The sequence below is a fragment of the Pelophylax lessonae genome (assembly GCF_965119305.1).
Source record: "Pelophylax lessonae genome assembly, chromosome: 7".
NCBI lineage: Eukaryota > Metazoa > Chordata > Amphibia > Anura > Ranidae > Pelophylax > Pelophylax lessonae.
Genome location: NC_138774.1, coordinates 1,912,146 through 1,939,469, shown reverse-complemented (window position 1 = coordinate 1,939,469; position 27,324 = coordinate 1,912,146). Strand labels below are relative to the sequence as shown.

At 51.2% G+C, this 27,324-nt stretch overlaps 1 protein-coding gene and 1 pseudogene across 2 annotated transcripts; both read left to right on the top strand.

Moving 5' to 3' along the window:
• The first annotated feature begins 1,224 nt into the window (after positions 1-1,224).
• Positions 1,225-27,071, top strand: LOC309559378 (calpain-1 catalytic subunit-like). Its single transcript, XM_082262639.1, has 14 exons — positions 1,225-1,356; positions 1,527-1,643; positions 7,318-7,387; positions 14,335-14,459; positions 14,814-14,947; positions 15,169-15,340; positions 15,418-15,501; positions 15,684-15,769; positions 16,015-16,089; positions 18,245-18,384; positions 18,577-18,740; positions 18,834-18,848; positions 23,914-24,116; positions 26,911-27,071. The coding sequence occupies exons 2-14, from the start codon at positions 1,527-1,529 to the stop codon at positions 26,918-26,920; spliced, it is 1,395 nt and encodes a 464-aa protein (XP_082118765.1). The 5' UTR covers positions 1,225-1,356; the 3' UTR covers positions 26,921-27,071.
• LOC309560890 lies at positions 16,842-17,472 on the top strand (annotated as a pseudogene). The gene is made up of 3 exons: positions 16,842-16,874; positions 16,954-17,091; positions 17,288-17,472. The product of its transcript is annotated as an uncharacterized misc_RNA (transcript).
• Positions 27,072-27,324: the final 253 nt, after the last annotated feature.

Sequence of the window (27,324 nt, the reverse complement as noted above, 5' to 3'; positions counted from 1 at the left end):
TCCTCAACCTCCCATACCTGAGCTCCTCCATCCCCCCATAACTGAGCTCCTCCATCCCCCATACCTGACCTCCTCCACCTCCCATAACTGAGCTCCTCCATCCCCCATAGCTGAGCTCCTCAACCTCCCATAACTGAGCTCCTCCATCCCCTATACCTGAGCTCCTCCACCTCCCATACCTGAGCTCCTCCATCCCCCATTACCTGAGTTCCTCCACCTCCCATACCTGAGCTCCTCCATCCCCCATAACTGAACTCCTCAACCTCCCATAGCGGAACTCCTCCATCTCCCAAACCTGAGCTCCTCCATCCCCCATACCTGAGCTCCTCCATCCCCCATACCTGAGCTCCTCCATCCCCCATACCTGAGCTCCTCCACCTCCCAAACCTGAGCTCCTCCATCTCACATAACTGAGCTCCTCCATCCCCTATACCTGAGCTCCTCCATCCCCCCATAGCTGAGCTCCTCCATCCCCCATAGCTGAGCTCCTCCATCCCCCCCATACCTGAGCTCCTCCACCTCCCATACCTGAGCTCCTCCACCTCCCATAGCTGAGCTCCTCCACCTCCCAAACCTGAGCTCCTCCATCCCCCCATACCTGAGCTCCTCCATCCCCCCATACCTGAGCTCCTCCATCCCCCATAACTGAGCTCCTCCATCCCCCCATAACTGAGCTCCTCCATCCCCCCATAACTGAACTCCTCCATCCCCCATACCTGAGCTCCTCCATCCCCCATAACTGAACTCCTCCATCCCCCATAACTGAGCTCCTCCATCCCCCATAACTTAGCTCCTCCATCCCCCATAACTGAGCTCCTTCATCCCCCATAACTGAGCTCCTCCATCCCCCATAACTGAGCTCCTCCATCCCCCATAACTGAGCTCCTCCATCCCCCATAACTGAGCTCCTCCATCCCCCATAACTGAGCTCTTTCACCCCCCCTATAACTACCATTATCTCTTTACCTGGAAGGTTTCTATGTCCGGCTGTGAAGTTTTTGCCCTTCTTATCTTTGTATGGAGATTGGACGATTCATCGCTCCCTCTATATCATGTATGTACATACACTACCCAATCAGAGCCCTCCTTCCAATCTATACCTGACACTGGGGGATGAAAGCTTAGATGTAATTGGACGCTCCATACACAGAGTCCAGGTAAGAATATGGCGAGCCACGGAATGTTCTGTCAGTGAATCAATACAGAGAATAATCCGTACACTTTGTACAACGGGCGTCACCCTCTTCTGTCTATAACACCTTATCCCTGAGTACACAGAGCCCGGTGTCCCCACCCTTCCCAATCCCTATATATGAGCAGCGGGGACACCGGCCAAGAGACTCCGCACTCCGCAAGGTACCCGCCCTGTCTGTCTCTTATCTATCTATCTATCTATCTATCTATCTATCTATCTATCTATCTATCTATCTATCTATCTATCTATCTATCTATCTATCTATCTATCTATCTATCTATCTATCTATCTATCTATCTATCTATCTATCTATCTAATTATCTGTCTGTAGATGTTTGCAGGTCAGGATTTCCAGGTTCTCGGGGATCGGTGTCGGGGTCGGGGGGATCTATTTGAAGATGAGGCGTTTCCTCGGAACATTCCGGGTGTGGAGTGGAAGCGTCCTCCGGTAAGTTTGGGATTTCGCTGGTAGAGAATAATCAGCTGAGAATGTTCTGTAGACGGAGAAAAGTGACTCCATCCTATCCCATCCCATCCCATCCCACCATTCTGACTTTTCATGGTCTCCGACCCATAGATGAGATCATTGTGGATGAGAGGGTTATCCATCCATCCCTACTTTTCTCCATCCATCCATCCCTAAATCTCTCCATCCATCCATCCCTACAAATCTCCATCCATGCATCCATCCCTACTTCTCTCCACCCATCCATCCCTACATCTCTCTATCAATCCATCCCTACATCTCTCCATCCATCCATCCATCCCTACATCTCTCCATCCATCCCTACTTTTCTCCATCCATCCATCCCTACTTCTCTCCATCCATCCATCCCTACACCTCTCCATCCATCCATCCCTACTTCTCTCCATCCATCCATTCCTACAACTCTCCATCCATCCATCCCTACATCTCTCCATCCATCCCTACATCTCTTCGTCCATCCATCCCTCCATCCGTCTGTCTGAAGGAAAGGGGAGAGGGGGGTAGTAGCTTGTCACATCCTTAATGTTTCCCTCCTCATTGGGCAGCAAGCAGGGCTCACATGTAAGACCTCCCCTGGGGTGGGTTCTTGTCTGTGCTGGGCACCTTATACAGGGTGACTTTGCTCACATGGGGTGCCTTTGCTTTGTGCCGCCTTCATCTATACCCCGGGACCAGGCTGAGGCTTCCGTGGGGGGAATACTCAACCTGAAGGTGGAGCTCTACTCTTAGACAAGAAGGTGCACCATCTACACCTTGTCTGTATTTAGGAGGGAGATGCTGAACTCTGTCCACATCCACCTGTCCAGCGTCCCACTGCCACCTGGCTCCCAGTATTGGGGCCTCGCCAGGGCCGGACTGGCCTACCGGGATACCGGGAAATTTCCCGGGAAAGGCCGGCAAGTCCCCCTGCCCTGAGGCTACAAAAAACCTGTAAAAAAAATGGCCTTGGCCAGCCCGACATGCGCACCGCGCATGCGTCACCGCCGCTCGGGAAAGCCCGTACACGTTCACCTATTCCCGGGGAGGTGGCGCATGCGCAATGACGTGTTGGTGCCGGGCGGGGATATTTTTAAATGTGCGGCGCCTCACCAAAAGGTAAGTGAGACTCCTCCGCAGCCCCTGCATCTTCTCAGGAGATGCAGTGCTGCGGGCATGGTACAGGAGATTCTCATGCACCATGCCCACAGCACTGCATCTCCTGCACCATGCCCGCAGCCCCCCATCGCCTGAACTATACCCACAGCCCCTGCATCTCCTGTACCATGTCCGCAGCCCCTGCATCTCCTGCGCCATGTCCACAGCCCCTGCATCTCCTGCACCATGTCTGCAGCCCCTGCATCTCCTGCGCCATGTCCACAGCCCCTGCATCTCCTGCACCATGTCTGCAGCCCCTGCATCTCCTGCACCATGTCTGCAGCCCCTGCATCTCCTATAACATGTCCGCAGCCCCTGCATCTCCTGCGCCATGCCCACACAACCTATGACCACCTCCTGTACCGTGGCTGCACTTTTACCCAGAATTGGCTGATATATATATAAAGCCCTCTATGCTTTCATATCTGTCCTATCTATATATAATACACTCTTTAAATGTGCTTTAAAATTCATGCTTTTCCCTTTTATGAAGAAGAAAATAATGGCGCTATTCTGTTGGGTCGGTATAATAATTCTATTGGGCTGGTAGGAAATTATTTCCAGGGCTGAATTTTATTCCCAGTCTGGCCCTGGGCCTCGCCGTGCTCCCAGTGCTGACGCCATGTCTGCACTTCACTCTCCTGTCTCTGGGCACAGGTCGGGGGGACCTCTGTGGTGTGAGTCCACTCCTATTACTATGGGAGACGCTAACAGAAAGAATGCAACATCTCCCCCATGCAAGAGGCAGCCCCACCAATCTCAGGCACACACTTAACTGCAGGCTGATTGGTGACCTTTTGTTACCCTCGGCAACCACTGGCTTGTACTCCACACTGTGCTACCTCCTATGGAGGCGTCTTCACACCCCAATGTATATAATGACCCAAACCAGGTGGGCACTACATTTCCAAACTTTACTAGAAAAAGTGCAAAAAGCGTTACTGAGTCCGACATTCAGCAACAATGTTTTTCCCTAATTCCCCGACCCTAACTACAGGCTATGTGCTGCCCGGGCATACCTGCAGAGGGAGAGTCCATTTAATACAGTGTGCAACATTCGGAGACATTGTTCGTCCTTAATTCCCCAACCCTAACTACAGGCTATGTGCTGCCCCGGCATACCTGCAGTTGTAGAGTCTATGTAATACAGAGTCCAACATTCAGTGACTTTGTTCTACCCAGGCTGTGTGCTGCTCTGGCATACCTGCAGAGGGGGAGTCCATTTATTGCAGAGTCCAACATACAGAGACAGAATTCTTCCCTACATCCCTAACTACAGGCTGTGTGCTGCCCCAGCATACCTGTAGAGGGAGAGTCCATGTATCACAGAGACAAACATTCAGAGACATTGTTGTTCCCTAAATCTCCAACCCCAATTACAGGCTGTGTGCTGCCCCGGCATACCTGCAGTTGGAGAGTCTATGTAATACAGAGTCCAACATTCAGAGACATTGTTCTATCTTAAATCCCTGACCCCAAATACAGGCTGTGTGCTGCTCCGGCATACCTGCAGAGGGAGAGTCCATGTAATACAGAGTCCAACATTCAGAGACATTATTCTTCCCTAAATCCCCAACCCCAACTACAGGCTGTGTGCTGCCCCGGCATACCTGCCGAGGGAGAGCCCATGTGTCACAGAGACCAACATTCAGAAACATTATTCTTCCCTAAATCCCCAACCCCAACTACAGGCTGTGTGCTGCCCTAGCATACCTGCCGAGGGAGAGCCCATGTGTCACAAAGACCAACATTCAGAGACATTATTCTTCCCTAAATCCCCAACCCCAACTACAGGCTGTGTGCTGCCCTAGCATACCTGCAGAGGGAGAGTCCATGTGTCACAGAGACCCACATTCAGAGACATTGTTCTTCCCTAAATCTCCAACCCCAATTACAGGCTGTGTGTTCCCCACGGCATACCTGCAGAGGGGGAGTCCATGTGTCACAGAGACCAACATTCTGAGACATTGTTCTTCCCTAAATCCCCAACCCCAATTACAGGCTGTGTGCTGCCCCGGCATACCTGCAGAGGGGGAGTCCATGTAATACAAAGTCCGACATTCAGAGACATTATTCTTCCCTAAATCCCCAACCCCAACTACAGGCTGTGTGCTGCCCCGGCATACCTGCAGAGGGAGAGTCCATGTGTCACAGAGACCAACATTCAGAGACATTGTTCTTCCCTAAATCTCCAACCCCAATTACAGGCTGTGTGCTGCCCCGGCATACCTGCAGAGGGGGAGTCCATGTAATACAAAGTCCGACGTTCAGAGTCTTTGAATCTAAAGTGCTTTAGGATAATATCCTCAATATTTATAACTCATATCAATCATATTTAGCTGCACTCAAAAGCTATAAATACTAAATCCACTAAAATTGTCTAAAAAATAATTGCGCTTTGTGGAAAGTTCATAAACAACCAAAAACAAATATAAGGAAAATGAAGATAAATCCAAGGCAGAAGAATAATCAGGTCCAGAGATATAAACCAAAATATCAATTCCACCAGAGTGAGCGAGGAGCGCATGATCTCCAAAATGTCCCGTGTGTTCCTGACAATACACCGCAATCTGCGCAAAACAGAAATAGAGAAATACAAAAATGAAACAATGTATCAATTTATAATAAATCCACTTCAGCCGCACCCCAACAGAGATGTCCACCCGAGCGGCTGATCCCTGAACCCACCACCTAGGACCTACCATAGGTAAACCAAGCTGATTACCAGAAATGCTGATCCCTGATTATAGGAGGTCTGCCAAGCCGCAGCAGTGTAACAATGGATCATCCAATCAGAGGGTCCCAGCAGCACTCCAAATCCAACTGCAGCTATGGAACCCTCATCCTGTGCGTCTATAGGGATCAATCCCGGAGAGAGACCTCCGATAGTGTCATCTACTTTAACCCCTTCTGGACTGGAAGGATTTCCCCCTTAATGACCAGGCCATTTTTTTGCGATTCAGCACTGCGTTACTTTAACTGACAATTGCGCGGTCGTGTGACGTTGTACCCAAATAAAATACATTTTTCTTTTTTTTCCCCCACAAATAGAGCTTTCTTTTGGTGGTATTTCATCACCTGTGCGATTTTTATTTTTTGTAATTTTTTTTTTTTTTATATTATAAACAAAAAAATGAGCGACAATTCTGAAAAAAAAAAAAAACAATATTTTTCACTTTCTGCTATAAAACATTCCCAATAAAAATAAAAATTAAAAAATCAAAATTTTTCATCATTTTAGGCCAATTTGTTTTCTGCTACATATTTTTGGTAAAAAAAAAAATCCCAATAAGCGTATTTTGATTGGTTTGCACAAAAGTTATTGCGTCTACAAACTACGGTAAGAATTATGTCATTTTTATATATATATTTTTACTAGTAATGGCGGCGATCTGCGATTTTTAGCAGGACTGCGACATTGCGGGGGACAGATTGGACCCCTAACTGACATTTTTTACATTTTTTGGGGGGGGGGGGGGAACCAGTGACATTACTACAGTAATCAGTGCTAAAAATATGCCCTGTCACTGTACTAATGACTGACAGGGAAGGGGTTAACAGTGTGGGTGATCAAAGGGTTAAATGTGTACCTAGGGGGTGTTCTCTAACTGTGGAGGGGGGGGGGCTTGTGAAATGATCATAGAGATATGCGATCCTATATAGAAGGAGCTCTGTGATCATTCCAGAGAGAAGAACAGTCTGCTGTATTCACAACATCCGACCGTCCTTCTCTCTCAGCGGGGAACGATCGGAGCCACCTGCCCCGTGCATCGGAGTCCCCGCTAACGAGTGGATGGCTGGTGGCGCACGCTCGCCCCCTAGCTGCAGGCACACAACCTACGTAGAGCTACGTCGGTTTGCGCAGGAGGGCATGCAGTCCGGAAGTAGTTAAACCCTACGGACTAAGACTGGGATGCCATTAAAATTGATGTGTGTGTAAAGGCGTCCCAATACTTTTGGTAATATAGTATATACTGTATATATATTCATCCATCCATCCCTCTCTCCATCCCTTCTTCCATGTTCCCATCCTTCCTTCCATCCATCCACCCATTCATCCGTCCCTCTGTCCTGCCTTCCCTCCACCCATTCTTCCATCCATTCATCCCTCCCTCCATCCATTCTTCCATGTTTGCATCCATCCATCCTTCCTCTGTCCTATCAGAGGGCTGTGGTCGGACATTTCTGATCTCACATCTTCTGGCCCTTAGAGAACATTGGCCCTCTGCTCAGCTCCATAATCTGAGGTCTTTCTATCGGAGCTCCTCCCACTTTGAGGGTTGGTTTCCCTGGCAGGGATGGTGGGACCCCCTTGTTGTGACTGGCCTGGAATTCAGAGTGCAAAGGCCCTCCAGAGGAAAGGTCAGAGGTCACCCACACAGTCCAAGGTCAGAGGTCACCCACACAGTCCAAGGTCAGAGGTCACCAACACAGTCCAAGGTCAGAGGTCACCAACACAGTCCAAGGTCAGAGGTCACAGCAGGGTTCTTTCTCTTCACAGGAGTTCTGCTCGGATCCGAAGTTCATAGAGAGCGGAGCGTGTACATCGGACATCTGCCAGGGAGAACTGGGTGAGTCCCCCTCATTTCTCTCCAGAATCACCCCCTCATTATATCACCCCAGACTCACCCCCTCTAATCACCCCAGACTCACCCCCTCATTATATCACCCCAGACTCACCCCCTCTAATCACCCCAGACTCACCCCCTCATTATATCACCCCAGACTCACCCCCTCTAATCACCCCAGACTCACCCCCTCATTATATCACCCCAGACTCACCCCCTCTAATCACCCCAGACTCACCCCCTCATTATATCACCCCAGACTCACCCCCTCATTATATCACCCCAGACTCACCCCCTCATTATATCACCCCAGACTCACCCCCTCATTATATCACCCCAGACTCACCCCCTCATTATATCACCCCAGACTCACCCCCTCTAATCACCCCAGACTCACCCCCTCATTATATAACCCCAGACTCACCCCCTCATTATATCACCCCAGACTCACCCCCTCATTATATCACCCCAGACTCACCCCCTCTAATCACCCCAGACTCACCCCCTCATTATATCACCCCAGACTCACCCCCTCATTATATCACCCCAGACTCACCCCCTCATTATATAACCCCAGACTCACCCCCCTCATTATATCACCCCAGACTCACCCCCTCATTATATCACCCCAGACTCACCCCCTCATTATATCACCCCAGACTCACCCCCTCTAATCACCCCAGACTCACCCCCTCATTATATAACCCCAGACTCACCCCCTCATTATATCACCCCAGACTCACCCCCTCATTATATCACCCCAGACTCACCCCCTCATTATATAACCCCAGACTCACTCCCAGATATCACCCCAGACTCACCCCCTCATTATATCACCCCAGACTCACCCCCTCTAATCACCCCAGACTCACCCCCTCATTATATCACCCCAGACTCACCCCCTCTAATCACCCCAGACTCACCCCCTCATTATATCACCCCAGACTCACCCCCTCATTATATCACCCCAGACTCACCCCCTCATTATATCACCCCAGACTCACCCCCTCATTATATCACCCCAGACTCACCCCCTCATTATATCACCCCAGACTCACCCCCTCTAATCACCCCAGACTCACCCCCTCATTATATAACCCCAGACTCACCCCCTCATTATATCACCCCAGACTCACCCCCTCATTATATCACCCCAGACTCACCCCCTCTAATCACCCCAGACTCACCCCCTCATTATATCACCCCAGACTCACCCCCTCATTATATCACCCCAGACTCACCCCCTCATTATATAACCCCAGACTCACCCCCCTCATTATATCACCCCAGACTCACCCCCTCATTATATCACCCCAGACTCACCCCCTCATTATATCACCCCAGACTCACCCCCTCTAATCACCCCAGACTCACCCCCTCATTATATAACCCCAGACTCACCCCCTCATTATATCACCCCAGACTCACCCCCTCATTATATCACCCCAGACTCACCCCCTCTAATCACCCCACACTCACCCCCTCATTATATAACCCCAGACTCACCCCCTCATTATATCACCCCAGACTCACCCCCTCATTATATCACCCCAGACTCACCCCCTCATTATATAACCCCAGACTCACTCCCAGATATCACCCCAGACTCACCCCCTCATTATATCACCCCAGACTCACCCCCTCTAATCACCCCAGACTCACCCCCTCATTATATCACCCCAGACTCACCCCCTCATTATATCACCCCAGACTCACCCCCTCATTATATCACCCCAGACTCACCCCCTCATTATATCACCCCAGACTCACCCCCTCATTATATCACCCCAGACTCACCCCCCTCATTATATCACCCCAGACTCACCCCCTCTAATCACCCCAGACTCACCCTCTCATTATATCACCCCAGACTCACCCCCTCTAATCACCCCAGACTCACCCCCTCATTATATCACCCCAGACTCACCCCCTCATTATATCACCCCAGACTCACCCCCTCATTATATAACCCCAGACTCACCCCCTCTAATCACCCTTAGACTCACCCCCTCATTATATAACCCCAGACTCACCCCCCTCATTATATCACCCCAGACTCACCCCCTCATTATATAACCCCAGACTCACCCCCTCATTATATAACCCCAGACTCACCCCCCTCATTATATCACCCCAGACTCACCCCCCTCATTATATCACCCCAGACTCACCCCCTCATTATATAACCCCAGACTCACCCTCTCATTATATCACCCCAGACTCACTCCCAGATATCACCCCATTCTCACCCCCTCATTATATCACCCCAGACTCACCCCCCTCATTATATCACCCCAGACTCACCCCCCTCATTATATAACCCCAGACTCACCCCCTCATTATATCACCCCAGACTCACCCCCTCATTATATCACCCCAGACTCACCCCCTCATTATATAACCCCAGACTCACCCCCCTCATTATATCACCCCAGACTCACCCCCTCATTATATAACCCCAGACTCACTCCCAGATATCACCCCAGACTCACCCCCCTCATTATATCACCCCAGACTCACCCCCTCATTATATAACCCCAGACTCACCCCCTCATTATATCACCCCAGACTCACCCCCTCATTATATCACCCCAGACTCACCCCCTCATTATATCACCCCAGACTCACCCCCTCATTATATAACCCCAGACTCACCCCCTCATTATATCACCCCAGACTCACCCCCCTCATTATATCACCCCAGACTCACCCCCTCTAATCACCCCAGACTCACCCTCTCATTATATCACCCCAGACTCACCCCCTCTAATCACCCCAGACTCACCCCCTCATTATATCACCCCAGACTCACCCCCTCATTATATCACCCCAGACTCACCCCCTCATTATATAACCCCAGACTCACCCCCTCTAATCACCCTTAGACTCACCCCCTCATTATATAACCCCAGACTCACCCCCCTCATTATATCACCCCAGACTCACCCCCTCATTATATAACCCCAGACTCACCCCCTCATTATATCACCCCAGACTCACTCCCAGATATCACCCCAGACTCACCCCCCTCATTATATCACCCCAGACTCACCCCCTCATTATATAACCCCAGACTCACCCCCTCATTATATCACCCCAGACTCACTCCCAGATATCACCCCATTCTCACCCCCTCATTATATCACCCCAGACTCACCCCCCTCATTATATCACCCCAGACTCACCCCCCTCATTATATCACCCCAGACTCACCCCCTCTAATCACCCCAGACTCACCCTCTCATTATATCACCCCAGACTCACCCCCTCTAATCACCCCAGACTCACCCCCTCATTATATCACCCCAGACTCACCCCCTCATTATATCACCCCAGACTCACCCCCTCATTATATAACCCCAGACTCACCCCCTCTAATCACCCTTAGACTCACCCTCTCATTATATCACCCCAGACTCACCCCTTCATTATATCACCCCAGACTCACCCTCTCATTATATCACCCCAGACTCACCCCCTCATTATATCACCCCAGACTCACCCCCTCTAATCACCCCAGACTCACCCCCTCATTATATCACCCCAGACTCACCCCCTCTAATCACCCCAGACTCACCCTCTCATTATATCACCCCAGACTCACCCCCTCATTATATCACCCCAGACTCACCCCTTCATTATATCACCCCAGACTCACCCTCTCATTATATCACCCCAGACTCACCCCCTCATTATATCACCCCAGACTCACCCTCTCATTATATCACCCCAGACTCACCCCCTCATTATATCACCCCAGACTCACCCCCTTTAATCACCCCAGACTCACCCCCTCGTTATATCACCCCAGACTCACCCCCTCATTATATCACCCCAGACTCACCCCCTCATTATACCACCCCAGACTCACCCCCTCATTATATCACCACAGACTCACCCTCTAATTATATCACCCCAGACTCACCCCCTCACATCACCACAGACTCACCCCCTCATATCACCACAGACTCACCCCCTCATATCACCCCAGACTCACCCTCTCCTCACCCCCTCATATCACCCCAGACTTACCCCTCATATCACCCCAGACTCACTCCTCATATCACCCCAGACTCACTCCTCATATCACCCCAGACACACCCCCTTATATCACCCCCGACTCACCCCCTCATATCACCCCAGACTCACCCACTTATAACACCCCAGACTCACCCCCTCATATCACCCCAGACTCACCCTTCATATCTCCCCAGACTCATCCCCTCCTCACCCCCTCATATCACCCCCTCCTGACCCCCTCATATCACCCCAGACTCACCCCCTCGTATCACCCCAGACTCACCCAGTCAAATCTCCCCAGACTCACCCCCTCATATCACCCCAGACTCACCCCCTCATATCTCCCCAGACTCACCCCCTCATATCACCCCAGACTCACCCCTCATATCTCCCCAGACTCACCCCCTTCATATCACCCCAGACTCACCCCCTCATATCACCCCAGACTCACCCCCTCATATCTCCCCAGACTCACCACCTCATATCACCCCAGACTCACCCCCTCATATCACCCCAGACTCACCCCCTCATATCTCCCCAGACTCACCCCCTTCATATCACCCCAGACTCACCCCCTCATATCACCCCAGACTCACCCCCTCATATCTCCCCAGACTCACCCCCTTCATATCACCCCAGACTCACCCCCTCATATCACCCCAGACTCACCCCCTCATATCTCCCCAGACTCACCACCTCATATCACCCCAGACTCACCCCCTCATATCTCCCCAGACTCTCCCCCTCATATCTCCCCAGACTCACCCCCTCATATCTCCCCAGACTCATACCCTCACATCACCCCCCCCCATATCACCCCAGACTCACCCTCTCATATTTTCCCAGACTCACCCCCTCATATCCCACCAGACTCATCCTCTCATATCAATCCAGGCTCACCCTCTAATATCACCCCAGACTTATCCCTTATATCACCCCAGACACACCCCCTCCTTCCCCCCAGACTTCCCCCTCATATCACCTCAGACCCACCCCCTCATATCACCCCAGACCCACCCCCTCATATCACCCCAGACCCACCCCCTCCTCACCCCCTCATATCACCCCAGACTCATCCCCTCATATCACCCCAGACCCACCCCCTCCTCACCCCCTCATATCACCCCAGACTCATCCCCTCATATCACCCCAGACTCACCCCCTCATATCTCCCCAGACTCTCCCCCTCATATCTCCCCAGACTCACCCCCTCATATCTCCCCAGACTCATACCCTCACATCACCCCCCCCCCATATCACCCCAGACTCACCCTCTCATATTTTCCCAGACTCACCCCCTCATATCACCCCAGACCCACCCCCTCCTCACCCCCTCATATCACCCCAGACTCATCCCCTCATATTACCCCAGACTCACCCCCTCATATCACCCCAGACTCATCCCCTCATATCACCCCAGACTCACCCCCTCATATCACCCCAGACTCATCCCCTCATATCACCCCAGACACACCCCCTCCTTCCCCCTCATATCACTCTAGACTCACACCCTCATATCACCCCCTCCTTCCCCCTCATTATACCCCAGACTCACTCCTCATATCACCCCAGACTCACCCCCTCCTTCCCCCTCATATCACCCCAGACTCACTCCTCATATCACCCCCTCCTTCCCCCTCATATCACTCCAGACTCACTCCTCATATCACCCCAGACTCACCCCCTCCTTCCCCCTCATATCACCCCAGACTCACTCCTCATATCACCCCCTCCTTCCCCCTCATATCACCCCAGACTCACTCCTCATATCACCCCCTCCTTCCCCCTCATTTTACCCCAGACTCACACCCTCATATCACCCCAGACTCACCCCCTCCTTCCCCCTCATATCACTCCAGACTCACACCCTCATATCACCCCAGACTTACCCCTCATATTACCCCAGACTCACACCCTCATATCACCCCAGACAGAGGGCACTCAGCTCTTCATAGGGCCACAAACAAGAAACGTTAGCTCTTCTGTGCCTGATACATGTTTCATCCCCTGGGTGCCATCAGGTTACCTGGTGGGCAGCAGATCCAGGTGTCCACTTGGTCCAATTTTCCAGGTGAGGGGATGATGGAGGTGTATAATAAGTCCAGTTGTCCTGCCACAAGGGTCACTAGGAACCCATACAGGACATCAGTCTTTCTTCAGAGGGAAGGATCTTTACTGTAAGAGCTGTGACACTGCTGATGCCTTTCTTCATAAAGTGCTACCTGTAGATAAGGCAACGCAATCAGCATCCTGGTTCCATGAACCTCAGTCTCAGGATGAGCCCCTTGCTGGGTGTATTGTAGTCCAGACTGATTAGAGAGGGTTCTGGGTGTCATTCCTCCATACATGGGAGCTGCTGGGTCCCTCGCTCTCCAGAAATCAGCCACTATAGATGGAAGGTGGACACAGATGACATATTGAAGGTTCGGGATCAGATCTCAGGGTGTCAGATGTTGTCTGTGCTGTGGACACAGTGACTCAGGTTAGGCAGCTTAACATGGAGAGGCCTCCAGGGGGCGTTTTGGATAAAACCTGAAGGATTTATAGAATAAAGAGCACCCCTCTATTACAAGAGTCCAAGTCATTTTATTTATATGAACAATCCAGCAGACGATGCGTTTCAGGGATTCCCCACTGCTTCATCAGGGCTCCATTATTCACATTCTTTTAGCACTGATAAAGGGGGAGTCATCCTCGATACAGGTTGTCTGATGAATTGCTCTCTCTACTATACCCCCAAAATGTATGAAGTGTCACATATAGATGTCTATTATTTGATCATGTGATGGTGAACAGATCCCTCCAATGACAGCAGATCTGGTCTAGACAGACATGTGGACGATACCCACCTACTGGATGACTACTGACTCTTCATGCCTGTTCTATGGTCAGCTGTAATATAGATTAATCTATGTCCCTCCCCCACACAGGGGACTGCTGGCTCCTTTCCTCCATGTCGTCACTCACCCTCCACCCCCAGCTCTTCTCGAGGGTCGTTCCTGAGAATCAGACCTTCAACAAGAGCGATGGATACTCTGGAATCTTCCATTTCATGGTGAGGAGGGGGTCATCATAGGGCAGAGGGGGAAACCACCATGGGGGGAGCACCACATGGGGGTCCATCATAACAGTACACGGAATGAGCTCCTACCATTCACAAAACAAGGGGCAGGATTCCTGGGATTGAAGAGTCCAGGGGTCCCCACCTTGGGGTGGGGTTCCTGGGATTAAGGGGATGACTGGGGGTGAGTTTCCTGGGATTGAAGGGGATTAGAGGGGTAAGCTGGTGGCGGGGTTCTTGGGATTGGGGGGGATAACCTGGGGATGTGGTTTCGAGGGGCAGGGTTCCTGGGATTGAAGGGGATGACCTGGAAATGGGGGTGATGCCCCACTCTTGGTGTCTCGGCAGTTGTGGCGATTTGGTGAGTGGCTGGATGTGGTTATCGATGACAAACTCCCAACTAAGAACAACGCTCTGATCTTCACCAAGAGCAACACGCGGGAGGAGATGTGGAGCCCCCTGCTGGAGAAGGCCTACGCCAAGTATGTCACCCATCGCACACACTACTGATATTCAATACTCTATGCAACACCTCTGCCACCGATTTACTACGCAACGCCTTCGCTACGGAAATACTACACAACACCACCACTACCGATATACTACACAACACCACCACTGCCGATATACTACACAACACCTCAATACTACTGTAATGTGCCACATAGAGATGTTAGTAATGTAAGGCATGTGTAATGTGTAGGGTGTGTGGAGGATATTTGGCTCTAGAAGGAGGAACCATCCCGGAGGCTCTGGAGGATTTTACGGGTGGCCTAGCGGAAACAGTCAGTCTGAGCCGACACACCTCCGAGGAGATATGGGACCTGATTGTGGAGTCATCACACAGTGCCTTCCCCATGGCCTGCTATATAGAGGTACATTATATTTACTATAGACATACTGTATATAGAGGTATATAGAGGTATATAATATCATCTTTCTCTCCGGGAAGGTGTCAGGACATGGAGAGGTTGGAGAGGTGAAGGAGGATGGACTGGTCCTAGGTCATGCCTACTCCATACTGGGAGCCAAGGAGGTGAGTGCTTGGTGGTCTGAGGGAAGTCCAGGTCTCCAAAGGTGAGGTGTTGGTCCCTCCCCTGGGGGCGCTCAGTGACATCATTGATATGGCCAGACTCTCCACTATGGTTTGGTCCTCATGGCTCCTGGGAGGACCACCATCTTGGTCCAGTCAATGGCCATCATTCCTTCTCTCTCCAGGTCCAGCATGACTCCGGAGACGTCACCCTCATCCGGCTAAGGAACCCCTGGGGATTCACCGAATATAACGGCCCATGGAGCGATAAGTAAGGAGATCACTGGGGTCCTTCCATAGGAGGAGGCCATTACCCTTCCTTCATTACCATAGAGACAGCTGTACACATTGGTCGGACATTAGTCCTATGTGACTGTATTTATCAAATACGTCAATAAATTTGTAAAAATAAATACTAAAAGCTTAAAATTAGACTCAAGGCGTTATGAAAATGTTAAATAGGCAGCACAGACAGTTTTTATTTCAGAAAGGAGTAACCCTGAGATGTGATTCCAGGTCTCCGGAATGGCGGGCTGTGTCAGATGAAGAGCAGAAGCGGCTCAACCTTCAGAGGGAAGATGGAGAGTTCTGGTAATCAGGAATTCTCTTCTCTACATCCATTTTACCACCTGGTGTAGTCACCCTACTCTGGAGACCCTTTACACCTTCCCCCTCTACACTGTGGAGAGGGGAACTTCATCCCTGGACCCCAAGATGAAGGGGCCCCACAGACCGGTGTCATTATACAGTTGGACAGTGGAGGTGTCCCTGTGTCCCCCAATCTATGCTCCTGTCTCCCTCATGCTGGGGTCATTACAGTGGGGTATTTAGGTTTTGTGCTGCCCTAGGACTGACTAAACTTGTGCATCCCCTAATTGAAATATGACGCACCCCTTCCTGTAAAGGCCACACCTCTTCCTGTTTATGACCCGCCCTGTCATCTTTAAACCACAGACCACAGCCACAGTCTATCAGTGCCCATCAGTGTAACCTCATCAGTCCCCATAAGTTCAGCCTCAGCAGTGCCCATCATTATACCATCATATCATACCAGGAGGTAGCAGTGTGACCGCTTTATGGGGGGTGCCAGACTGATTTGCCTCCTGGACCCTGCCCTCCAGCCCAATTCGCCCTATAAGACTGGCACTATACTAAAAGTGTGTAGTGCAAGCCGTCAGGAACTCTTTTTAGTGGGTGAGGCGGGAGGAGGCTGTTTTTTACTCGTGCGTGGTGCAGCTTTTTTGCTGCCCCCCTGCAAAGTGCTGCCCTAGGCCTGGGCCTTGTTGGCCTAGGCCAAGATACAGAACTGGGTCATTATACAGTTGGTCAGTCGCAGCGTCCCCATGTCCCCCATTCTATGCTCCTCTCTCCTTCATGTTAGGGTCATTATACAGTTGGTCTATGGTGGTGTTCCGTCGTTCTTTGCTCCATCGTGTTGATGTCATCATACTGTAGGTCAGTGGTGGTGTCCCTGTGTCCCCCATTCTATGCTCCTCTCTCCTTCAAGTTGGGGTCATTATACAGTTAGTCTGTGGCATTTTCCCCATGTCTCCACATTCTATGCTCCTTCATGTCGGTGTCATCATACAGTTGGTCAGTGTCCCCGTGTCCCCTATTCTATGCTCCTCTCACCCTCATGCTGGGGTCATTATACAGTTGGTCAGTGGCAGTGTCCCCATGTCCCCCATTCTACGCTCCTCTCTCCTTCATGTTGGCTTCATTAAACAGTTGGTCTAGGGTAGTCTACCCCTGTTCTATGCTCCATCGTGTTGATGTCATCATACAGTAGGTCAGTGGTGGTGTCCCTGTGTCCCCCATTTTATGCTCCTCTTTCGTCAAGTTGGGGTCATTATACAGTTAGTCTGTGGCAGTGTCCCCATGTCCCCCATTCTATGCTCCTCTCTCCTTCATGTTGGGGTCATTATACAGTTGGTCTATGGTGGTGTTCCCCCATTCTTTGCTCCATCGTGCTGATGTCATCATACAGTAGGTCAGTGGTGGTGGCCCTGTGTCCCCCATTTTATGCTCTTCTTTCTGTCAAGTTGGGGGTCATTATACAGTTAGTCTGTGGCAGTTTCCCCATGTCCCCCCATTCTTTGCTCCTTCATAACGGTGTCATCATACAGATACAGTTGGTCAATGGTGATGTCTCCTATTCTACGCTCCTCTCACCGTCATGTTGGGGTCATTATACAGTTGGTCTATGGTGGTGTCCCTGTGTCCCCCCATTTTTTCCTTCTCTATGTTGGTGTCATTACACAGTTGGTCTATGGTGGTGTCCCCCCATTATTTCCTTCTTTATGTTGGTTTCATTATACAGTTGGTCTATGGTGGTGTCCCCGTGTCCCTCCATTATTTCCTTCTTTATGTTGGTTTCATCATACAGTTGGTCTATGGTGGTGTCCCCGTGTCCCTCCATTATTTCCTTCTTTATGTTGGTTTCATCATACAGTTGGTCTATGGTGGTGTCCCCGTGCCCCTCCATTATTTCCTTCTTTATGTTGGTTTCATCATACAGTTGGTCTATGGTGGTGTCCCCGTGTCCCTCCATTATTTCCTTCTTTATGTTGGTTTCATCATACAGTTGGTCTATGGTGGTGTCCCCGTGCCCCTCCATTATTTCCTTCTTTATGTTGGTTTCATCATACAGTTGGTCTATGGTGGTGTCCCCGTGTCCCTCCATTATTTCCTTCTTTATGTTGGTTTCATCATACAGTTGATCTATGCTCGTCTCTCCTTCATGTAGGATGCCGTGTGAGGATTTCTGCTCGTTCTTCTCATGGATGGTCATTTGTCACACCAACCTGGACTCACCTCATTGTGATGTCACTCACCTGCGTGGTCGCTGGCAGCGAGGAATCAACGCTGGAGGGGGGCGCAGACTAAGTGAGTCCATAGAAACATTTACATTTCTGCCAGGATCATTGCAGAAATTAACCCTTTCACCCAATATCCCCCTCTCAAGGTATGAATGTTGCACAGCATGGCCAGGCCATACTCCACCATGAACTGACCAGGTCCTAGGACCGGGGGTTCCATGATCACCATTACAGCAGATATGTTTATATCTTCTTTCAGGAACATTCTTCAACAATCCCCAATTCCGGCTCCGTGTGGGCGGGTCTTCAGACAAAGAGGCGGAGCATAACAATGAACAGAATGAGCATTGGAGGGTTTTGTTGGAGATAATGCAGACTGACGGAGGAGCTCAGAAGCTTCATATTGCATGTCACCTGTACCAGGTACGGCTCTTCTAGCTGATCCTCCTGTATGGAATGTAGAGAGAAGATGAATGGAGTCTGACACTGACGGGAATTTTACTTTTTTATTAACAGGTACCCCAAGATCTGGTAAGAAACGATGAGGACCCCACTGCCCACTTCCTTTCACTTCCTGTGCTGTCCATTCACACCCTCCTCCCCCACCATTCCTCTATGCCACATCCATAATTACCCCCAAGCTTACACCATCCCACCTTCCCAAACCTGGTCACTTCCCCTCAAACCTCCACCATCTTTCTTTCACAACCCCTTCCCTGACCCTCAGACCTCTACCATCCCTCCTTCCCAACCTCCATCACTGACCCTCTAACCTCCACCATCCCTCCTTCCCAACCTCCATCACTGACCCTCTAACCTTCACCAACCCTCCTTCCCAGTCCCCTTCACTGCCCCTCAAACCTCCACCATCCTTCCTTCCCAACCCCCATTACAGATACTCAAATCTCCAGCCTCCCTCCTTCCCAACCTCCATCACGGCCCTCAAACCTCCACCATCCCTTCTTCCCAACCTCCATCACTGTCCCTCAAACATCCACCATTCATCCTTTCCAACATCCATCACTGAACCTCAAACCTCAACCATCTCTCCTTCCCAACCTCCATCACTGACCCTCAAACCTCCACTATCCCTCCTTCACAACCTCTATCACTGACCATCAAATCTTCACTATCACTCCTTCCCAACCTCCACCACTGACCCTCAAACCTCCACCATCCCTCCTTCCCAACCATCTTCACTGCCCTTCAAACCTCCACCATCCTTCCTTCTGAACCTCCGTCGCTGCCCCTCAAACCTCCACATCCCTTCTTCCAAACCTCTATCACTGTCCCTCAAACCTCCACCATCCCTCCTTCCCAACCCCCTTCACTGACCCTCAAACCTTCACCATCCCTGTATCCCAACCCTCATCACTGCGCCTCAAGCCTCCACCATCCCTCCTTCCCAACCTCCATCACTGCCCCTCAAACCTCCTTCATTCCTCTATCCTGCCTCCATCACTGCCCCCCTACCAAAAACCACCATCACCCCTCCTTCCCAACCTCCATCACTGACTCTCAAACCTCCACCATCCCTCCTTCCCAACCTCAATCACTGTCCCTCAAACATCCACCATTCATCCTTTCCAACATCCATCACTGATCCTCAAACCTCCACCATCCCTCCTTTCCAACCTTCATTACTGACCCTCAAACCTCCACCATCCATTCTTCCCAAGCTTCATTACTGACCCTCAAACCTCCACCATCCCTCCTTCACAACCTCTATCACTAACCGTCAAATCTTCACTATCACTCCTTCCCAACCTCCACCACTGACCCTCAAACCTCCACCATCCCTCCTTCCCAACCCCCTTCACTGCCCTTCAAACCTCTATCATCCCTCCTTCTGATACCCCTTCACTGCCTCTCAAACCTCCTCCATCCCTCCTTCCCAGCCTCCATCACTGCCCCTCAAACCTCCTTCACTCCTCTATCCTGTCTCCATCACTGCCCCCCCCCCAAAACCTCCATCACCCCTCCTTCCCAACCTTCATCACTGACCCTCAAACCTCCACCATCCCTCCTTCCCAACGTCCATCACTGACCCTCAAACCTCAACCATCCCTCCTTTCCAACCTCCATCACTGACCCTCAAATCTCCACCATCCCACCTTCCCAAACCCCGTCACTGCCCCTCAGACCTCCACTATCCCTCCTTCCCAACCCCCTTCACTACCCCTTAAAACCTCTACCACACCTCTTTCCCAACCCCTTTCACTGCCCCTTAAATCTCCACCATCCCAACCCTCATCACTGCCCCTCAAACCCCCACCATCCCTCCTTCCCAACCCCCATTACTGACACTCAAACCTCCTTTATCCCTCTATCCTGATTCTATCACTGCCCCCCCCCCCCAAACGTTCACCATCCCTCCTTCTCAACATCCTCAACCGCCCCTCAAGCCACCACCATCCCTCAATCCCAATCCTCATCAATACCCCTCTAACCTCGACCATCCCTCCTTCCCAACCCCTATTATTGACCCTCAAACCTCCTTCATCCCTCTATCCTGCCTCCATCACTGCCCCCCCCCCCCCCAAACCTCCATATCTCCTTCCCAACCTCCATCACTGACCCTCAGACCTCCACCATCCCTCCTGCCCAACCTCCATCACTGCCCCTTAAATCTCCACTATCCCACCTTCTTGCTTCCCATCACTGCCCCTCAAACCTCCACCACTGCCTCTGCTCCAACCCCCATCCCTACCTTTCAAAACCCCACCACCCTCTGCTTACCCCTTGTATTGCTCCCCCCTTTGCCAGGACTCCCAAACTCTCACTAACCTTCTGATCTAATCCCATCACTGCCCGTAAATCTTTTACTCCACAAAATTCTGTCCCCGTTACCACCCTAAAACCAAACAATCCCTCTGTCTCACCCCCACCACTGCCCCTTAAAACTCTACAATCCCTCTGTTCTGACCCATCACTGCCCCCAAACTCCTCCATCCCTCAGTCCCTCCCCATTACTGCTCCCCAAACTCTCACCAACCCATAGTCCCTCCCCCATCTCTGCTGCCCCCAACCACCACCATCCCTCATTCCCTCCCTCATCACTGCCCCTGAAACCACCACCATCCCTAAATTCCTCCCCCATCACTGCCCCCAAACCACCACCATACCCCAGTCTCTCCCCCATCACTGCCCCCCAAATCCCAACCATTCCTCAGTCCCACCCTCATTACTGTATAAATCCTCTGAAAATGTTCAGCAGTAACATGTCCCTGTAATATTACTTTATAATGTTGGTAGCTATGCCCCTAGGGCCCTCCACTTTCCTGCTGCCATTGCCCCAGTCTAGAGACTAAACTCCCAAGTCCTGGCTCCCCAATCCCTGTATGCTGCCATTTTCCCATCCTAGAGACTACCCCCCCCCCCCAATTCGTGGCTCCCTAATCACTGTCTGCTGCTATTTCCCCAGTCTAGAGACAAACCCCCAATCCTGCCTCCCCAGTCACTGTCTGATGTGATTTCCCCAGCCTAGAGACTAACTCCTCAATCCTGGCTCCCAAATCATTGTCTGCTGCCATTTCCCCAACCTAGAAACTAACCCCCCCCCCCCAATCCTGGCCTCTGAATCACTGTCTGCTGCCATTTCCCCAGCCGAGAGAATAACCCCCCAATTCTGGCTTCCCAGTAATTGTCTGCTGCCATTTCCCCAGCCGAGAGACTAACCCCCCAATCCTGGCTCCTCAATCACTGTCTGCTGCCATTTCCCCAGCCTAGAGAGTAGCCCCCTCAATCCTAGTTCCCCTAATCACTGTGTGCTGCTATTTCCCTGGCCTAGAGACTAACCTCCCCCCCCCCCAATCCTTGCTCCCCAATCATTATCTGCTGCCATTTCCCCAGCCTAGAGACTAATCCCCCCGCCCCAAATCCTGGCTCCCCAATCACTATCTGCTGCCATTTCCCCAGCCTAGAGAGTAGCCCCCTCAATCCTAGCTCCCCAATCACTATCTGCTGCCATTTCCCCAGCCTGGAGACTAACTCTTCCAATCCTGGCTCCCCAATCAGTGTCTGCTGCCATTTTCCCAGCCTGGAGACTAACCCCCCCCCCCCATCCTGGCTCCCCAATCACTGTCTGCTGCTATTTCTCCAGCCTGGAGACTAACCCCCCCCCCCCCTCCTCCAATCCTGGTTACCAAATCACTGTTTGCTGCTATTTCTCAAGCATAGAGTTACCCCCCCCCCCAATCCTGGCTCCCCCATCACTGTCTGCTGCCATTTCCTCGGCCTAGAGACTAACTCCCCCAATCCTGGTTCCCCAATTGCTGTCTGCTGCCACCATTTCCACGGCCTCGAGACTATCCCCTCAGTCCTGGCTCCCCAATCACTGTCTGCTGCCCTTTCCTCAGCCTAGACACTAACCCCCTAATTCTGGCTCCCCAATCAATGTCTGCTGTGATTTCCCCAGCTTAAAGACTAAGCCCCCTCAATCCTGGCGCCCCAATCAATGTCTGCTGCCATTTCCCCAACCTAGAGACTAACCCCCCAATCCTTGTTCCCCAATGACTGTCTGCTGACATTTCCCTAGCCTAGAGACTAACCCCTCCCTCCCCCCAAATCCTGGCACCCTAGTCACTGTCTGCTGCCATTTTCCCAACCTATAGACTAACCTCCCTTCCCCAATCCTGGCTCCCCCATCACTGTCTGTTGCCATTTCCCTAGCCTAGAGTCTACCACCACCTCTCCCCCCAATCCTGGCTCCCCAATCCCAGGCCTAGAGACTTACCCCCCCCCAATCCTGGTTCCCCAATCACTGTTTGCTGCTATTACTCCAGCCTTGAGATTAACTCCCCCAATCCTGGCTCCCCCAACATTGTCTGCCGCCATTTCCCCAGCCTAGATGTTAACCCCCCCAATCCTAGCTCCCCAATCACTGTCTGCTGCAATTTACCTGGCCTAGAGACAAATCCCCCCAATCCTGGCTCCCCAATCACTGTCTGCTGCCATTTCCCCAGCCTAAAGACGACGCCCCCCCCCCCCCCCCACCAATCCTGGTTCGCAAATCACTGTCTGCTGCCATTTCTCTAGCCTAGAGGCTAATCCCCCAATCCTTGCTTTCCAATCACTGTCTGCTGCCATTTCCCTAGCCTAGAGACTAACCCCCCCAATCACTGTCTGCTGCCATTTCCCCAGACTAGAGGCTAACCCATCCAATCCTGGCTCCCCAGTCACTGTATGCTGCCATTTCCCCAACCTAGAGATTAAACCCCCCAATCCTGGCTTCCCAACCATTATCTGCCTTTTCTCCAGTCTAGAGATTAACCCCCACCCCTCAATCCTAGCTCCCCCAATCACTGTCTGTTGCCATTTCCCTAGCCTAGAGACTAACAACCCCCCCCCCCCAATTATGGCTCCCCAAACATTGTCTGCTGCCATTTCTGTGGCCTAGAGACTGACCCCCCCCCCCCCCAATTCTGGTTCCCCAATCACTGTCTGCTGCTATTTCCCCAGCCTAGAGACTAATCCCCCCTCCGCCCGATCCTGGTACCCCAATCACTGCTGCTATTTATCCAGGCTAGAGACTAACTCCCCCAATCTTGGCTCCCCAATCACTGCTTGCTGCCAGGTAACATAGATCCCTTTTTAGGTGTCTCGCCCCAGACTGGACCGTGGATTCTTCGCCAGGAATCGTCCTGTGTGTGACACCGGAGAGCCACAGAACAGCCGTGGGGTAACAATGCGGGCACGCCTTCCAGCAGGCGAGTATGTCATTGTGCCCTCCACCTTCGATGCCAATCAGGAGGGGGACTTCTACATCAGAGTGTGCAGCGAGAGAGACACCGGCAGCAGGTGAGGGACCAGAGAAGGATTCAGGGCTGGATGGGAAGATGACATTCGTGGTATGATTGGTGCCTGTGGAGAAATCCAGACAGTTCTTTCATGTGTAGCACTATTGTGACTGATCCTCAATAAATATTGCTCTTCAGCTAATCAAGAACTACATGGGGAATGTCCTAGGCCCAATTATTGGCCATGAGGTCCCACGTGTGATCTTTTCAGGGAGTGAGTCTTGTTCAGAATGATAGGCGCCAATTGAGGTTTTGTAGATTTATCGCACATTAAAATTGAGGACAGGACGAAGGGTGGGACAGCATGGGATTCTGGTACACAGTCTCTGGGCTTCGCCATGTCTTTCTAACTTTCAGGGTCCTTCTGTCACAGGACAATACTGGATGGACACCAAGAAAACTGAGGATCTGGTGGTATCTCAATCTTAGTACTCAAGGCAGGACAGTATGGAAGGGTTCCTGTGTTACCCAGCCTCTCATCACCTCCATTGTAGAGGACAATTGCATTTCCTTTCCTCTAGGGCCCAAGGCGAACATCCAGGCCAGCCATTCACTTCAAGGGCTCGTCCCAGGAGCAGCACTCCAGATCCTTCAACCTAAAGCCCCAAGAGCAAGATCACTGTTACCGTTATATCCCCACTGGGGCAAAACCCTAGAGGAAAGACCATGTGTCAGGAAGTGCCCCAGATATTTAATAATGATCCCAGCATGCACCAGCAGACCCCTACCCCATCCCACCACCAAGTCTGCTGGTTGGCTAGAACATCAAATATTCAAAATAAAAAAGTGTCATCTTCAGTAAACCCTGCTGGAGGCCACTCAGACAGCAAGTGACTGAGATGAATCATCAAAAGACGTCTACAGACAAGATGACTAAAGCTCTTTACATCCTACAGAGTCACCGAAATACAAAGAGAGTTAAAAAAATACTTCATCTCTCTGTCTGTAATATTGTTCCTGAAAGGAAAGAGAGATATCCCACCCCCAGCCAGGAGTAGTCATTGACGATTGGGTCCCTATGAGAACCTCTGTCCATCACCTCCCCAACCTCTCCATTGGGTCCCTATGAGAACCTCTGTTCATCACCTCCCAAACCTCTCCATTGGGTCCCTATGAGAACCTCTGTCCATCACCTCCCAAACCTCTCCATTGTGTCCCTATGAGAACCTCTGTCCATCACCTCCCAAACCTCTCCATTGGGTCCCTATGAGAACCTCTGTTCATCACCTCCCAAACCTCTCCATTGGGTCCCTATGAGAACCTCTGTCCATCACCTCCCAAACCTCTCCATTGGGTCCCTATGAGAACCTCTGTCCATCACCTCCCAAACCTCTCCATTGTGTCCCTACGAGAACCTCTGTCCATCACCTCCCAAACCTCTCCATTGGGTCCCTATGAGAACCTCTGTCCATCACCTCCCAAACCTCTCCATTGGGTCCCTATGAGAACCTCTGTCCATCACCTCCCAAACCTCTCCATTGGGTCCCTATGAGAACCTCTGTCCATCACCTCCCAAACCTCTCCATTGGGTCCCTATGAGAACCTCTGTTCATCACCTCCCAAACCTCTCCATTGGGTCCCTATGAGAACCTCTGTCCATCACCTCCCAAACCTCTCCATTGGGTCCCTATGAGAACCTCTGTCCATCACCTCCCAAACCTCTCCATTGGGTCCCTATGAGAACCTCTGTTCATCACCTCCCAAACCTCTCCATTGGGTCCCTATGAGAACCTCTGTCCATCACCTCCCAAACCTCTCCATTGGGTCCCTATGAGAACCTCTGTCCATCACCTCCCAAACCTCTCCATTGGGTCCCCTCTGAGCTCTTCTGTTCATTAGGCCCCTTTAACTGCTTCATTGGGTCTCTATTAGTCTATCCACCACCTCCCTAACCTTTCCATTGGGTCCCTATGAGCACCTCTGTCCATTACCTCCCGAATCTCTCCATTGGATCCCCTCTGTCCATCAGGCCCCCTAAACCTCTTAATTGGATCTCTATTAGTCGGTCCACCACCTCCCTAACCTTTCCATTGGGTCCCTATGAGCACATCTGTCCATTACCTCCCGAATCTTTCCATTGGATCCCCTCTGAACACCTCTGTCCATCAGGCCCCCTTAACTGCTTCATTGGGTCTCGATTAGCACTTCTGTTCATCACCTCCCCAACCTCTCCATTGGGTCCCCATGATCACCTCTGCCAATAAGCCCCCCAATTTGTCCAGTGGGTCCCTATGAGCACCTCTGTCCATCAGGGCCCCCAAACCTCTCCATTGGGTCCCTATGAACACCTCTATCCCCCCCCCAAACTCTCCATTGGGTCCCCCCTGAGCACCTATGTCCATCAGGCCCCCTCAACCTCTTCTTTGGGTTCCTATGAGCACCTCTGTCCATGAGTCCCCCCCACTCCATCCCTTCATTGTGTCCCTATGAGCACCTCTGTGCATTAGGAACCCCCCAACCTCTTCATTGGGTCCCTATGATCACCTCTATCCATAAGTCCCATGTCCCCCCTCAACCTCTTTATTGGGTCCCTGTGAGCATGTCTTTCAAACAACCTCTTCACTGGGTCCCCCCTGAGCACCTATGTCTATCATTCCTTCCTGACCCCTATGATTGCATGGAGGTGATTTGGTCTAGAGAACGAGACACATTACTCCGTGTGTTGCATGGGTGGAGTCATTTCATTGTATGGGTGGAGTCATTTCATTGTATGGGTGGAGTCATTTCATTGGTATGTGTGTTTTAAGGTGCAGTCATTTCTATGTATACACTGACTGGGATTTGTCTGTTTTCAGAGCGATCTGAAGATTTGGTGATGGAGGATAAAGGATCACCTGGGCCAGCACAGCTGTGTGGGGCAATTACAGATGTGTCACCCGGGGACATGGAAACCCCATGAAGTCACAGAGATAGGACACAACTAACAACTGTGATCATTGTGACACCATCAAATAAAGTCCTCAGCTATCTGATCCTCTCGTTATTGATTAATGAATTTCAATACATTGATTAGATCTCAGAACACTCTGCACTAGACTTTCCCAAGCGTCACGCCTCTTCCCGAGGTCACCAGAGTGTAAGGAACATTGTTCCCACTGACTGCCAATGTAAGGGACAATCTTCCCACTGACCGCCAATGTAAGGGACATTCTTCCCACTGACTGCCAATGTAAGGGACATTCTTCCCACTGACCACCAATGTAAGGGAC

Excerpts from the sequence above, each read along its gene's own strand:
- LOC309559378 (XM_082262639.1), top strand. The coding sequence starts at position 1,527 with ATGTTTGCAGGTCAGGATTTCCAGGTTCTCGGGGATCGGTGTCGGGGT. Across the intron at positions 14,948-15,168 it reads CTGGAGAAGGCCTACGCCAA|GGTGTGTGGAGGATATTTGG; the intron begins GTATGTCACCCA and ends TGTAATGTGTAG. Across the intron at positions 15,502-15,683 it reads CCATACTGGGAGCCAAGGAG|GTCCAGCATGACTCCGGAGA; the intron begins GTGAGTGCTTGG and ends TTCTCTCTCCAG.